The 16,197-nt window shown below is 42.1% G+C and overlaps 1 protein-coding gene across 2 annotated transcripts; it reads left to right on the top strand.

Annotated features, from left to right (window-relative positions):
- The first annotated feature begins 3,724 nt into the window (after positions 1-3,724).
- Positions 3,725-12,587, top strand: LOC104014224 (hepatitis A virus cellular receptor 1 homolog). 2 transcript variants are annotated; one of them, XM_009466844.2, is made up of 8 exons: positions 3,725-4,018; positions 6,012-6,356; positions 6,967-7,017; positions 8,888-8,967; positions 9,227-9,283; positions 10,029-10,143; positions 10,738-10,777; positions 11,176-12,587. In XM_009466844.2, exons 1-8 carry the CDS (start codon positions 3,895-3,897, stop codon positions 11,267-11,269), a joined length of 906 nt encoding a protein of 301 aa, XP_009465119.2. In that variant the 5' UTR covers positions 3,725-3,894; the 3' UTR covers positions 11,270-12,587. The 2 variants fall into 2 exon arrangements, with proteins under 2 accessions (XP_009465119.2, XP_087610311.1); XM_087754185.1 differs by lacking the exon at positions 6,967-7,017.
- Positions 12,588-16,197: the final 3,610 nt, after the last annotated feature.

The raw sequence follows: 16,197 nt of genomic DNA on the forward strand, positions 1-16,197 counted from the left end.
TGTGTGCCCAGCTGAGCATTTTTCTCAGGAAGGAGAGTCTGATCAGTTAATTAGCCTTTATACTAATTGAGGACTTCTAAGTTTGAAAGAACCTGCAAGTATTCCATCAAGTGGAAGCCGAATCAACCATGTTTTAAGAACATTTGAGTTGGATCAGCCCCCCTAGCAAGAGGAAAAGAGCGATTTGATAGTGAAGAAGTGGCTGCTTTACCCTGCCCCTCCTGTCAGGGAAATCTGTCTTTTTGCCGTGTCGCACCGCAGTATGCCTGTTTCCCAAAGCATGCACAGCCGCTAAAAACTGGGTGAACTTGATGAGTGAGGGAACTGACACAAACTCTGTTTTTAACCATGATTTGACAAGCTACGTCTGTTTCAATTGAAAAATTCTGTTGTTTTCAGAAATGTTACTTAAATGGGCAGGCAAAAGTACGTAGCCATTGGGTGGTGGGGATTGGGCTCAGTGCAGATAAAGATGAAATGAACTGAAGTGAGTTTATGACTCGTTGGAGGACATCATCTGCTATTTTACATGTACATGACATCATAAGTAACGATAAAGAAGTAGAAACATTTTTTTTTTTTTTAAGAAATGTATAAATAACAAAGTTAACACTTTTGTCCTTTATTCAGTCACCACTGTTTCCTTCCTTCTCCCTGGACTAGATCTAAATTATATTGCTTGTAGATAACTGTAGAACAGTTGCAAGTGAGCAGAATTAATCTGGTATATATTTGCAAGTGTTGTTTCATGTGGAAGATAGGAAGAAACGTGTAGTGCCTCCTGGATAAGAGAGGTCATGCACTGCGGAACTACAGTTTGTCACGGATGTTTTAACTTTGCCATTCAAAAAGAGCTGTCATAGATGCTCAATGGTTTTCTGTTGATTTTTGTCCAATTCTTATGTTTTTAATAAAATCATAGGCCTGAGTACTACAGTTTCAAAATACTGCACAAGCTGGGTCCTAGCAGCAACTGACAATGGTAATGAACTTTTTTGTGAAACCATTGAGGTAAACGGGGATCATGTCATTTAAAAAGTACTTAAGGCTCCTTTCACTTTCCAAAAAGTTTCATGAATGATTTGTTTAGTCTAGATTATTTTTTTCTGTGTTTAAGGCAAACCCTTAGAAAGTTGCGGGAGGCTTCCTGGGCTTTTTTTCAGCCAAAACATTGATTTTTTTTTTTTCCCTCTGTTGTCAGGTCAAAGGAATGATGGGTTTTCTCTTTTTCTGTTACAACTTTGCTTTTGGGAAAAGGACGGCCGGTAGCTGCAGTGCAGGCAGCGAGTGGCGGGTGCCTGTTAGTCTGGGGAAATGGGCACGTTGCGTTTTGTAGGATGATGTGATGCACTGACTACCAAATTTGATTATAAATGTCGTCTTCTCTAGTGTGTTAATTTACCCCCTCCTGATGATGAGATCTTGCCTTGCCTCGGCAAATCCTGGTTTTATTTTTGGATGTGATAACATTTGAAGTATTCTACCCCTGAAATGTTAATGTATACAATATGCATTGGATTGTATACGCCTTATGAAACTTGATGAGATAAAGTTACCATCAGGTGTTAAGCAGCATTTTGTTGGATGTTTTCTAAATTAAAAAAAAAAAAAAGGAGGGAAAGGAAACGGTTGGACCTGATGATCGTAAAGGTCTTTTCCAACCTAAATGATTCTATAATTCTATGAAAAATCCCAGCCCTTCTGTTACACTTTCTGAGCAAGCACAGGGATAACAGAAGTGCAGTTACTTGAAAAGCTCCAAAAGTTTCTTGATACAGAGAAGCCAAGGGTGTCACGATGGACAAAAGGGGAAAGGGTGTAGCTCTGACCATCTAGGAGGAAAAGAAGAAAAGCTATTTAATGATATGGCTTTAAAATAGTGCAATGAAGAGATTTTCCCAACAATGCTTTAAACTTATTTCAATATTTAATACTTCAGTTTGGTTTGATTTTCACAAAGTATGATCTGACTAGATGCTCTGAGTCAAGAAAAAATGTGCAGCTACTTTAACGGCTGCATGAAAAAGATGGCACTGGCGCTTTTTCTACAGAAACGGGGCTCATTTCTTGCACAAACAAAAACAGGAACTTGGAAAACAGGCATGTAGAAACTCAGAAATTATATCGAGGCATTCCATATGGTCTGTGTTTGAGATGAAATCCAAAGCAAGTGGGTTAACTATTGCCTCGTAGCTCTCACATTCTCTTACTATGTGACCAGAACGGCTTTCCTGGGGATGCAGCCAGCAGCTGAACTACTGAAAACTATCGTATGAACGAAGCAGCCTGGGTGAAGTGAGTAGAATGGGCTCAGGCAGAGCTCTGGGACAACAGTTCCCTTATTTTCTAATCCTATTTATTTATTTCAGAGCTCAGACACGGCCCGTGCACAGGAGGAATCCACGTGGATTCATGCATGCTGCAGGTTATTGCCGGTAACTGGCAGAAGGGACGTGTCCTGGTCTGCAGGTGGATGTTTGCCACGCACTGAACCACCAAACGGAGTTCATCAGCCGGTGCCACGCGCTATCATGGCACGGCTGTGGTGAATGCCGTCACCTGCCTTCTGCCAGAGCCAGGTTGCCCTGCCTCTTCCATTTGTGCAGAGCAGCTTCAGGATCCTGCCGTTAAGGATCAGAATTGTTCCTGCAGCATCTGCGGTTTCCTCTTCCCAGAAACTGGAGGAGCAAAGAGGAAGCATTTTCTTCAGAGTCCTGCTTCCAGCCACTGCATACAAAAATTCCCCTTTCTCCCTCCTTCTCAGCTCTTTCCTACAGTATGTTGCTAGTGTTTGTCTCTTGGCTACTTTAATCCCTCGTTTTCCCTCCTTTTTGCTTAAAGAAACTGTCACTTTGGTGACTCTGCTCTCATGTAAGGTAGTCAGTACCAGACAGCTCTGCTGGTTCTGATTCTAGCCTAATGTATGTTTTTGGGTGTGTTTTTGGAAGCCTTTCTGTTTCACTTATCAATAAAAGTAACATAACTTAATTTTGTCTGTATAAAATGGTATAAAGTAGATTAGTTACTTCAGCAAAGAATGTTTGTTGGCCCTAGATCAAATACACTTGATCACAGCTGCAGTTCTAGTCCAAACAGATAAAAAGACAAGATTTCCTCAAGAAGCGTTAGGTAATTCAGGGACAGGGAGAGTGGCTGGGGAATGCCATTGCTCAAAAGCTGGATTTTAGCAACATTTTGTCAAAGTGAGCCTTGAGCCTGGGACGATAGGGTTTCCACACTGCTTTTAAAGTGACCTCTGTTCTGTGCATGTTACTTTGTATTGCAAAAGCCCAGATGCATACAGAATTTTTAAGAGTCGGATGATGAAAGGCTGCAACTCTATGAGGTTACACCTGTGTAACAGTAGGGCAGCTTTCCAATACTACCAAATTATAGCCTGCAAAGAGAACTGCATTTGTCTAAAGACTCTCTGAGCTGCTTCTAAGAATTAGAACCAGAAATTTATGATTAAATGCTCAAGTAATTCTTCCTAGGAATCTGTTATTTTGCCAAGTCCTTTCTGTTTACCACAGTCCGTTACATATCCTATGTATCTCGTATCCAAATTGTGTCTACTATGGCAAAAAAAGGTGTGGGAAGCAGTATGGGGCAATGGATTACTGAGTTGTGTCAGCTCAGTGGTGCTGCCAGCGGTTTCATCTACTGTAATCAAGCAGCTCTGGAAAAAATGAGAAGTAGATTTCTGAAGTGCTGCAAAGTATTTTAGCCTTTTAGTCAAACCACAGCCAGCGAGAGTTCAGCTGTGTATTGGCAGCGGTGCTTGGCTGTGCTGCTAGAGACTAACAGACTAACCACAGGAAAGACAGTCCTAGGCTAAAGGGCATTCTCAGCTGTGTCTGAAGATGACGTCCTAAGAAGTAAAACTAGAAGTTTATGAAGAAGATAAATTTTCTTAAAAGTAGGTGCCCGAAGGGTGAAAAGGAGTGGTGTTCCTCATCTTCAGCCACAATGTCGTCTTATTTCTGCATGAACTGGATTCTTCTGATCCTGTTTACAGGTAACTAAGTGGGCCTAAACGAAGAGGTGGAGGTGGATGGAGGTAACATGCATCAATGTTTCTGAGGGCTGCAAACAGAAATTTTGTGTTACAACAGGAAGAGTGGCCACGTGGCACAGAGACTGCAGTTTTGTGTTATGAATACAAATTTATCTACAGTAGCTCAATAGTCTTCTGATGGTCTTATCTCGTTTTTAAAACAAAATCATGTTGAGGGTATGATGGTTTTAAAGATGCTGCTGCTTGGGCTGTCTGCTAGTCTTGTTAATGAATGATCTTTTGGGTTTTTTAGATAATGATCTGAGATGAGCAGAGAACTAAATCGTTTTAGAAAAGATGTCAAACAAGGATATTTCACTTCAACGGGCTTTGTGAAGGTGAATGCTTAGGAAGACAGGGAAAAGGTCAACTGTGGCTTCTGGCGTTTTTTAGCCAATATGAAATTTTATTGGGATGAATTGATAATTTCTCCTTTTTTGTTCTGAGAAAGCAGTCCTCCTAGGAAAATATTGTTAAAGCCAATAGCACTGAAAACAACAGGTTGCAAAGTGGTACTAATATAGGCAGATAGACATTAAAAATGTGATGGTAGAATATGTTCAGCAGAAAGAAAAGGGATATTACAGATATTATTTCCTCTGGTTCTTTATAAAGCCTTTTATGATAAGATTCATTTAGAGCTTGCTTTTTTATATTAAATAAAACACCTTATTTTCAGAGATTAGTTTCTAGTATGATATTGTGGCAAAGTCTCTGAATGCAGACTTATTTTTAACTAAATACCTTAGGTTAGGAAAAATGACTGAGCTGAGCTGGGGAAAACAGCTTTTGCACAAGGGACAATTGCAATCAAGCCATACAGGGCTTGGGATCCACCGCTGCATGTTGGCGGGCCTGCCTCGGGGACCTCCCTCCCTAATTATAGACTGGGCTTGACTTAATAGAGATAATTTATTGCCTGTGCTTGCTGCAGAGAATCCTATCCCTGAAATGTTAATACAGATAGATCGAAATATTTACATGTGATCCCGTGTTCCAGAATTTGGTAAGAAATGTGTAGCGGTAAGTGTACGGCAAACAGTTTTCTTTGAAGTGCAAGCAGGCAGAATGTGGACCTCAGGAGCCCCACTGCGTAACCTGATGGAAGGAGGTGGTTACAGGATGTTTATGACTGGATCACCAGAGCACAAATGATTTTGGCTGGCACTTAATACAGCTTTTATTAAAACCCTCCTAAAGGGAATATTGACTGGAGCGGTCTAAATACAGCAAAAGAAACTATCTCACTGTGATGAATGGGCTACTGGCTGTGAGGTCTCGCTGTTTTGACCTGAATAGCGTGACGCAGCCTTCTGGAAACATGAAAAATTACTTTTAATGAGAACAAACAAGTTAGAAACTGCATAAGAATGAGGGAAGAAAATAAGGTAGTGAAAAAAGAGGGTGTAAAATTTCTCAGAAAAGCTCTGAAAAATCTCTTCTGATAGGAATAGGCAAAATCTGTCGTTAGGCAAGAAAAAAGGGAACGTGTTCAGCAGTGATCATTCTGATGAAACCTGCCATTTTGTGTCTTTTCATTGAAAGGGAGGAAGAGTGTCCCCACGATGCTTTTAATGAAAGTCAATGTCTTACTGTTCCCCTATGTGTAGCTTGGGTTAAATCTGAACTAAGGAAAAAAATAAAGAGCTAACAGACCGGACAGGGCTAAAGAGAAGCCACCAAATTGTGCAGATCCAAATTCTGTTCTCTCTTCACCTCTCTGCCTACCTGCAGAGGCTGCAGAAAGTGTGTTTCTTCTTTCTCTGGCTAGAGACACATTCTGAACAAATCACTGCGTCAGTCCTGCTGGGATTCACATCTGTTTGTGGAAAACCCGCTCCAGCAATGCCTGGTGTTGTTTGCGAGATGGGAGGTATCGGGTCATGCAAAACGTGTGAGAAGCTTCCACTGAGTGCACTGTGCTCAACAGCTACATTTGTCTTTTTGTCCACAGGCCCCACGGTATCGGGATCACTTGTGAAAGGAAAGATTGGTCAGGATATCACTGTGCCCTGCCGTTACAACGTTAGGGAGAAACAAGACATCACATCAATGTGCTGGGGTCGGGGCAGCTGCCCTGTTTCAAAGTGTTATCAGCCCATTATCTGGACAGACGGATGGAGGGTGACAGAGCAGTACCACAGCAGGTATATGTTGAAAGGGAACCTGCTCGTGGGCGATGTGTCCCTCACGATCGTGAACGCCAGGGAAGCAGACAGTGGGATATACTGCTGCCGCGTGGAGATCTCAGGATGGTTCAATGATCAGATGAGTAATCACAAGGTTGTGATAGAGAAAGGTGAGTGCAGAGGTGCTCTCTTCTGTCAGTACTATTGTGGTAAACCTGCTGTTGAGTCTAGATTTCAAAGCTTGTGGTGGAAACTATTTCTATAATCATCTGTAGGACTGATCTTTAGGAATTTGCAGATCTTCTGTTAGTGCTGTTTAAATTAAGGTGTCTTTGGCATTGATGTAATCCCAGCGCAGTCACTGCAATTAAAAAAAGGGCATGGTGCTTCGTTTCATGGTGCACGGCACTACTGAGCTTTCTCAGAAGCGCTATTTGAAGAATTTAAGAGAAAGGGCAGCATAGGGTACTGAATTCATCTAAAGTGCTATACTTGCACCCTTTTCGTAGAAAACGGTGCTTCATTTTCCCTGCTTGATTCCAGAGTAAAGCCCAGGGACACAAAATTAGTATAGACAATTTTTTTTATCGACTCTTCCTTTGCTTTTTAGTTTTTCTCCTGTTTGTAGAAGCATACTAATATACGGAACAAGTGGCTGACAGATGTGTAGCTGGTGCTAGCAAATTTTTATTATAGAAACACTTTCTCTTTTTCACTACGTAAATGCATGCTAAGGTTAATTATAACGTATGTCGGTTTTGTTTTATTTTTGAACATCAGCTAGGATCTCTACTGCAAGTCCTCACACTTACACCTCTGAACAGACCTCAGGTAACTTTTATCCAAGTATTAATCTCAATAGCATATATAAGCTGTACTGCAAATGGGGATTTTAGGAAGGAAACAAAATGGTAAATGATATAAATGTCTTGGCTAAAATTTACTAAACATTACCATAGAACCAGAGATCAGAACTTGGATTTAAATTCTGCTTGACATTATATAGAGTCCAACAGAAGGAACATGTATACACGGGAGGAAGTTTGCTTGCATGTGTTGTGCTTAAGTAGATGTTTTATTGGTGCTGCAAGTGTTGTTTTTCTTGTGGCTGTTGTTTTGGTGTGGTTTTCTTTGTGGTATAAAATCTCCTCGTCTTCTGGAAATGCATCCCATGAACAGCAAAACACAAATTTTTAGGAGTTGGGTGTGCCCACTATTTAATCCATTTATTTGTTGCTCTGTAACACAGAACAGTTTTACTGGGCTAGCTCAAAAGTGCATCTAATACAGGATCCTATCTCAAAAGCAGTCAACAGCAGATGATTAAGGAGGACTGTAGAAACAGGGCAGTAGTTTTGTGATAAAGTGCCAAAGTATTCTTCTGCCCTGGTATAGCCTGTGTCTCAAAGGCTGCCCACATCCTCAGTAGCCTATGCATATTTAATAATGTGAGGCCCCTCACTGTAGTGGAAGAGACAGTGAACAGCTATTCCTCACTTGGTTTCTCCATTCCAGTCACAAGTTTATAGACTTCTATCGTATACCCACTCAGCTGCATCTTTTTCAGCCTGAAAAAGACAACTTTAATTTCTAGCACACAAGAGAGCGCTCATAGTGTAACAATAGCTTATTCTCTGGGTTTTGAAAGAAAATTCAGGGATGCCATTTGTATTTCTTGCTCCATCTCGGATGTTTCCAGCTAAGCAACTCTAAAATGTTACAACAGTTGAATTTCCTTTTTGGAAGAAGAAGTGAAAATGTTCTCAGGCTGTTTCTGTTCTAGCTGCAAATAACATGGCTTCCAGTCATAGAACTCATGGGTTTTCTTAACCCTGTGACATCTTCCTTAGCTGCTGGTGGAACGGTTTTTTATGTTTTCAGAATACAAGTTAATATGTGCATGTTCACACAGAGGGAGACTGGAAAAGGCCGGTGGCTATGTGCCTCTGAGGTAGGAATACTCCAGCATCTCCAATGGAAGAGAGCAGTGAAGCACATGATCTTGTCCTCTTCAAAATAAAGCTTCTGGGAAAAGGGTAACAATTTAAAACATCAAAGGAACCAGCTGGGGTTTTCATAATGTCAACAGGAGGTTTTGTTTTCAGGAGGGTTGTATATCATCTGACAACACATGAAGAAACTGAGACTGAATTTGTAGCTCTGAATTTTAAATATTGCAAACAGCTTTGCTCTGGGAAATGACCTCAAAATATGCTGCAGGTCCCTATGCAAACATATCATGCTTTGGTCAGTCTGTTTACTGTATAGCTGTCTGGGACTTTAAAAGTATGACTTGCTTTCTCTAACTCTGCACCACTTGTTCCTTCAAGGCCCTGAGCTAACCTTCATCAGTTTTCATCAAATAACCTGAGTTTGCTTTAGGCATCCACTACCTCTTCTTGGCTCCAAAACCAGATGCCTACCTTCGTAACTCCTTCCTTCTAGGCCCTGTGTTGAGATAACAGCAAGATTAAGTGTTTCCTGGAAGGAATTCAAAGCTCTGAAAAGGACAGCAGAGGCTCCAATATTCAGAGTTTTGTGCTGCCCTCTGAAGGCACCAATCCCTTTATGATATGCAGGGCTGAGGCTCCTGATAGAGAGATACTTAAGTTTGGTGATCCCGCGTCAGCAGTACAAATTCCTCTCTGTCAAGGCAGAACGGTTCTCTGTGAAGTGATGTGTTTGTCTTGCCTTTGCTCAGCTCACGGGAGTGCCAGCGAATCATCCTTTACCATCCCAAGAACGTGGCCATCGGTTTCTGCTTCGGAAGCCCCTCGGACTGTAAGCATCTCTGTGCTATAGCATACCTAGGCGAAGTGGATAGACATGAGAGGTTATTGGGTAATCCTACAGTTCACTTATACTGCTTTAGGTTGATTGCAAAAGAATGGGGTTTTTTTGTAGTCTGAACACTTAGTGTTTATGAAAGAATGCTTATGTGTTCATTATTAAAGAGGAAAAAAGAAAATCTGCTTTACATGCATAAAGTACTTCCTACTAATGCAGGAAGAGTTTTAGCAACATCTATATTGCCTTTCAGACCTCTGGTCCCTGCTCAAGCACCTCCAACTGCTCGGATGTAACCTCAGACTTGCAGGTATGGCAGGACATGGGGAAACCCACCTGACAGCAGAGGGATGCCCTGCGTTCCCTGTGCCGTAGGGTTCAAACAGGCAGCTCTGTGTCTGTCCTGCTGAGTCCTCCAGCACATCTAGCAGGGTGACAGGCAGTAAGATCACCCAGATTTTACAGGAAGACAAGACAGCCAAGCTAGCCTTTGGGAAGGCCTGCTGTGATGTACTAGAAGGCAGTATGTGCTGTGGGCATTCATACTGCCGCATGTGCGGAGCGTAAGTCGGGACCGTGCCGCGCTTCAGCGTCTTTCCAGGTTTGAGGTCCTAATGAGAGGTTAGATATCTAACGGCTGGCTTCAGAAAGAACTTTTGCCTAAAGACCAATGCAAAGAGAAGGCATATTTACTTATTGGTATAAAGCCTTGAATAACTACTGAATAAGCTGACAAAAAGTTTGGAGGGTGTGACACCAGGAGATATTTTAATCATAAAAAATAAAATATTCACCAAATAGTATTAAACCTGAACAAATGGGATTTGTCATAACTTCAGGTCCTTTGACAGTGTCAAAAAATAATGTGTTTAACAGCATGGTTCACACAACTGTTGCAGTGATTCTGCTTGAAACTAGTCCTGTATCTCAAATTAGGCTCTTGAGAGCAAGTGTACTTTTACTGCAGGGTTGCAAAACTCACAAATGGCCTTTGGGTATTGGATGGGCTTCTTGCTCTCAGTGCCACTAATGCTCATCTGTTTTGTGCTTCACAGGACGCGTCTGTATCACTTCCCAGACAGCAATATTCAGAAAATGGGCTATACATTGGGATTGGTTTATGTGCGGTACTTCTAGCCATCTTTATTTTGGCTCTGTTCCTCACTAGACGTAAGTACTTTTCAAGGCTTGGTCAGGTATGTCTATCATCACAGCTGTGGCAGCTGCCACATGTCTTCTGCTTCAGGGAGGTGACCTAAGGTCTCTGGGTGGCCTCACCCTGTGCCCTGCGCTGTGGTTGCTTGCTCAGCTCTCCCCCTTGGCCTGTGGGACCTGTGGTCTCATCACTTTGTCGCAGACTTCTTAGCAACCAGTTGACCCACGGTCTGGTGAGGAGATGCGTGATACAAGCCCACCTCCCCGGCCCCACTCATTTCCTCCTACCCATTCCTCAGTTGCCATGTTGTCCCAGTCTTTCCCAATGGGAGGGGCACTGGTTTCATGTAACTATATCCAATATTTTCCTATGTGCCAGACTTTCTCCGTAGAGGCTCTTGGTCAGACCAAGCCATATGAATTAGATCTCATGGAAATAATGGGGATTTCCTATATTGAAAACATCTGCTTGAAGTTCCCTTATTTAGTTTCTTACACCTGATTTTTTTTTTTTTTTTTGAACCTGCTACTTTACTTGCTTCGGATGGCTTAAAGAAAATTATTTGTTTTCTTTCTTTTTTCTTTATTTTCATTCTGGATGGTCCTTAGAATATTTATACAACACAAAGAAGATGGGTGACTTTGCAAAGTAAGTATTCTGTTTCTGCTTTAGCTAATAAGACAAACTAGGTTGCAGAAAGAAAATGTTTTCTGTATGCTGACTGCTCCACCACCTACTTTGACTTTCTTTTTTAATCTCAAGTTACCAGGAAACAATGCAAACAGGAATTAATAAATCCTGCTACTTATCATTAGTTAGTAAGCAAAAATGAGTATAACTGTCAGTTCATTGCATTAGGGAGCATGCAAACTTCAAGTGTGGGTTGTCTTATAAGTGGAAAAATGATTCATTATCAGTCATGTTTAAATAGGTGTTTTTGCATATTTTACATTTTTCCAGTGAGCTGTTCGATTTACCTATCTGCTTTTCTGTGTTTCTATTATCTATTTTTTGTTTAACAGTATGGTTTTTACTCTTTTGTGCAGCTTCGTTGCATATTGGAGACCAGAACGTGCAGGGAACCATCGCGCCCTGGAAGATGAGATCCATGCAGAGGAAAACATTTATATAATACACTAAGGACTGTATGCATGCTTGTCTTTGTCATCACTGGGACATTAAATACTTTGCAGAATGTTAGCTGCTCCCTCTGCTCAGCAGCTAAATGTGACTGGACTACTGAAGCATTATTCACATCATTCTAATAAAACAAATAAAAGCTACACTTCTAATTAGAAACTTTATCAGCCTGTTCCAGAAACGTAAACCCTACTGGCTTGAATGGAAATTTCCAGAATCCATGTATCAAACCCTAAAGAAAGTTGCCATTATATTTATTATCTGCTTCAAGTTCTCTCTTCCTTTTTGGAAAAAAGAGGAAGTGCCAGAAGGGCTACTCCATCACAGAAGGAAAACCACACACGCTTTTTAAAAGTTTGTCTTCACTGTGTGTTGTATCTGCCAGCTACAAAAGAGTCCATGCCATCAGGGGGCAGAAGCAATCTCATAGCTGCCGTGACAAAGATGACCATAGAAAAACTTGGTAGTACTAGTATTTCAATATACAGTTAGTTGAATTTTCATTGAAGTCAGGTGTACCCAGTGCTGGTAACAACTCAGTAATGCAATGTACTAATTCCTGTCCACGCACAGTTAAATCTGGAGGAGCTATCAATGCTCACCCCGCCATGGGATGTCCTCGGAGCCTCCAGGATCAGTACTTCAGTGTGCAGAATATTCACAGCTTGTTTTCAGAGAACTATGACTAAACGTGTTTTCCTCTGCGAAACGCATCACTTTTTCTGTGGCTTTCTCCTCGGGCCTGCCTATGCCCTGAGAAGTCCTCAGGGTGGAGAATCTCACTTTCAGGCCTCTAAAACAACTGAACAGAAAATAACTACTTTGTAAAGTTAATTAAATTCTTACTTTTCTTAGCTTTTGGAGAAGTCATGGACATTGCACAAAATATTGGCTGAAAGTTTGCCCTGCCTTTACACCCCTCTAGATACCAAACAACTCTCATGTCTTATGCTGGGTTTGATGGCTTTCAGCTCATAAATGGGGAATATCTGTGGCCTGGTGCCTTTCCTCCATTGCTCCTCAGACATGGCACTCAGCTTTTATTCTCTGCAACACTAAACTTGGGTTTACTTGAATAAATGGAGGCAGCCCCATGAGTATGAATCAACACTTTAGGCATATTGTTGAGCAATAGACACAACACACCCAAATCAGCTTTAAGTGGAAGAATAATTTTCCCCAATTGTTTTTAAGAACATATTTTTAAACAGAGGCTGGGGACTTCCTGAGAGAGCAGAAAAGTAGTACAGGCAGGAGAGAGACCAGCTCTTGCCAAATATTGGTCAGTACAAGTTTTGCCCTGAAGCTCATCCCAAGCAGCAACGTAGAATACTTAAAACAGACATTGCTGCCACGGGGAAGACTCACAGACTTACCGCATCCTTTCTATCATTGAGGTCATCATTTTTGAGGGAGTCATGCAAAGAACAAAGCTGTATTGTACAATGAGGCATAAAGGAGCAATAATAAAATCAATAGTTATTTATGTTAACAGCCGAGACGCTTGAGGCCACGGTCTGGTTGTGCTTTAAGGGGAGCTGGTGTCAGTGGAGCAGTTACCCCTCCTTCCCTCAGCTGTAGAGATGGGAGGGCTTGGGCTGGCTGGGGACGGGAGTGTTTTCCCCCAGGAATCCTGGAGAGCCTGGCTAAGGTGGGCTATTGCAGGCAAGTGTGCTTGCAAAGACTCATGAAGGAGGGAAAGTCTCCTCATCTTGTTGAGGAAGGAAGAAATGGAAAGCACGTTGGGATAGGTGACCCTGTGTGCTTTGTATTTTCACTTGTGCTGTGCGTTGCCTTGGGGCTGTCTGTTGGAGCAGGTCTAAAAGGTTGAAAATGTGGAGGTGAATTCCTGGTTGACTGATGAGCTCAGTGTGGGAGCACAGATGTTAGGTGATTACTGATCCCTGGGCCAGAAAAAGCGATGGAGAAAACCAGCTCTGCTATTTTCTGCCTTCATGTCACGTGTTGCTTTGTGTAAGAAGGTATTGAAACTACAGAGGACCTGCCGGTGTTAGACTGTATTTTTGTATTTGACTATTAGTAACAATTACTAAATTAAAAGCACTGACCCTACCGCAGACGTTGCTTTCCTTCTGCCTGGCTGAGCACGTTGCTGCTGTGGGCTCTAGCCCGTGACTGGAGCTGGAGGAAGTCTGATCTGATCTCTGAACCAGAGCTCAGAAAACATCTTCAGCAATTTCTGCTTTCTGCAATTTTACCAAATCAATCTTTGCTGGGATCAGAGTTAGACAAGTGTGGGGTTTCCAAAATTATCTGATTTCATCCGCTCATACTCTTGAGGAGTTTGAGGACCATCCTTAAGACTGCTAAACATGAAAACTGCTTGCCCATAAGGATTTTTTTCTTAATGTTACAGACTAATTCAGATTAATTCTTATATCAGTGAGTTTTGCATGTAAAATAAAGTTCTAGAATATCTGATAACCAAATTCTTGAGTAAAGTTTCCTTTCTGCTATACAATTACTTGTTAAACAGACTTTGCAAAGGTTGTGCAGAGCAAGAACTTCACCTTGGATGTGCAGTTTAATACACACAAATACATGCAGGCAGAAGCTCCCTGTGCTTTTTCATTACTTCCACTCGTGTCAGTGGATCTTGGCAGAGGCATTTCAAAATGAGCCCCAGAGATGAGCAGGTGGCACTTGGAACCTGTTCACCCATTAAGGGATTACCCAGCTGCATGCAAACTGGCAGCACATTGAGCATGATGAGGCTAACGAGCTGCAAACTGATTTTTTCAAGACAGCTCTCTGCCTTTGCTTTTCTGCCTGCAAGAAGCCACTAGAGAGCAGTACAGAAGCAGAAAGCAAGGCACATTTTTCTGGTTCTTCCCAGCACACTTGGATTTTGGATGGCCTTTTAATTCACTCTGCTGCGTTTAGCCCAGTCTTTCTAAAGAAACAAAGCTGACATGATGCTGTGTTCATCTTCCTTCCCTAATCACCTGCCTGTACTGACCAATTCTGTTTTGACAAGCATCATGGAAATTGGTAGCTGGATAAAGCTCCAAATTTGTGCCCCAGGTGGGATTCAGCTGCTCCCTGCACTGGCATCAGCTGGGCATGGGCTCGCAGCCACTGCTTAATGGTGAGCAATGGGAGACAAAGGAGAAACTGGGATCATTGCAGGGAAAAAGTCTCCAGGATATTGGACACATCAGGTTTCATTAGTTCTGTTTGCAGAACAGCTGGGGCTGTGTGTACTTGGCATTGTATGAACTGTACCTGGTAGAATATAGCAAATTAGATATTTTACTGATTGAAGGTTAACCTGCCTTATAATGTTGACAAGAAGACACTGCTGTATTGTTGTGTCTGTCCCCACTGGTTGCTGTTTATGCTGCACTGAAACATGTGAAGGTAGAGAGCAGCATTCCGGCATCGCTTCGATTCAGAATGAACTCAGAATAGTTCTCTGAGCTTCAGGCTGCTTGAATCTGCCACTAAGTTGGTTACAGCATCAGCTGGCGACATGCTGGTGAAAGAAACCAGGCATCCTGGCTTTGCTGGAGCCTAGTCTATTGGGGGACTACTTGCCACTGTAACGTAGTGGTGGTGTGATGGATGAGGATGCTAACGAGAGGTAGCCTCCTACTCCAGTGTACTACCGAGTCGAACAGGTCTGCAAGGACAAGAGTCCTTCTCTGATGCTGTGTTGGGGGCATATCAAACAACTAATCCCTCTCCAACCTTCCTATGCTACTCAAGATTTTGTAGACCTGTTCACGGTGCACCTTAGGTTATCTCTTTTCCAGGCTGACTCATCTTGGACTACTCATCTGATCTTCCTGTGGAAGCTCTTCCATACTTTCCTCCATTCTTTTTGCCCTTCCTGGGACCCTTTCTGGATCTAAGATATGCTTTTGAGGGAACTAGAACTATACACAGAATACAAGGTAGATTTGTACAGTGGTGTAATGCTGTCTTCTGCTTTGTTTTCTATGGCTTTACTAACAACTGCTAAAATTTGATTTGCTTCTTTCAATGCTACCAAGCAGATGGGTGGTATTTTCACGGGCTTGACTACGCATGATAAGCCCAAAATCTCATTCCTGAGGGGGTAATATCTGGTTAAAGCCCATCATTTTATCATTTGAACTTGGAATTGCTTTCCCGTTTGCACCATGCTACATTTATTTGCACAGAATTTTCTCTATCTGCAATTCTTCATTCCTGACCTTAATGCCCTCAATTACTTTTGCTTTATTACTCATCTTTTCCAGAGAAGAACTTCCACAGAACTTCTTTATCAATTGGTCAGAAAGTAAAAAAAAGTCAGAAAGAGTAAAAAAACTATATCTTGGGGATGTTGTTGCAGATCTTTGGGATGGATGTTGTTTTAGCGAGAAAACATTCGTGAGAGTTCCTCCAAGGCTGTCTTTGCAAATACAAAATATGAAGCTGGGGAAAGAAAGAGAGGGGTCTTCAAGCAGAAAGCAGAATCAGGGGAAATGAGGGGATTAAGAAAATGTAACCGAAGACAAAGTCGGAGGTGGAGGCTAAGCCAAATGTTTAGGAGTGTAAGAGCACAGAGCTTGGTTTTGCTGGTCAGCACCACAGAATGGTAACGGGCCGTAGACTTTCATGGGAAGGCAAAACAAATAGTATATAGAAATCTTTGGTGGCAGTACCATGCTGAGTGTCTTGGAAGAGGAAAGGAGACTAGGATAGAATGGGCTAGGATAGAATAGTTAAGTTGGAAGGGACATACAACGATCATCTAGTCCAACTGCCTGACCACTGGGCTGACCAAAAGTTAAAGCTTGTTATTAAGGGCATTGTCCAAATGCCTCTTAAACACTGACAGGCGTGGGGCATCGACCTCCTCTCTAGGAAGCCCGTTCCAGTGTTTGACCACCCTCTCGGTAAAGAAATGCTTCCCAATGTCCAGTCTAAACCTCCCCTGG

This window comes from Nipponia nippon, unplaced genomic scaffold (assembly GCF_047370975.1).
Source record: "Nipponia nippon isolate SJK-2023a ecotype South Korea unplaced genomic scaffold, ASM4737097v1 scaffold_17, whole genome shotgun sequence".
Taxonomy (NCBI): Eukaryota; Metazoa; Chordata; class Aves; order Pelecaniformes; family Threskiornithidae; genus Nipponia; species Nipponia nippon.

Bases quoted from the DNA above. Each gene is read 5' to 3' on its own strand.
- LOC104014224 (XM_009466844.2), top strand. From the start codon at position 3,895: ATGAAGAAGATAAATTTTCTTAAAAGTAGGTGCCCGAAGGGTGAAAAG. The intron at 6,357-6,966 runs GTGAGTGCAGAG...TTTGAACATCAG, and splicing joins CAAGGTTGTGATAGAGAAAG to CTAGGATCTCTACTGCAAGT. The intron at 8,968-9,226 runs GTAAGCATCTCT...ATTGCCTTTCAG, and splicing joins CTTCGGAAGCCCCTCGGACT to ACCTCTGGTCCCTGCTCAAG.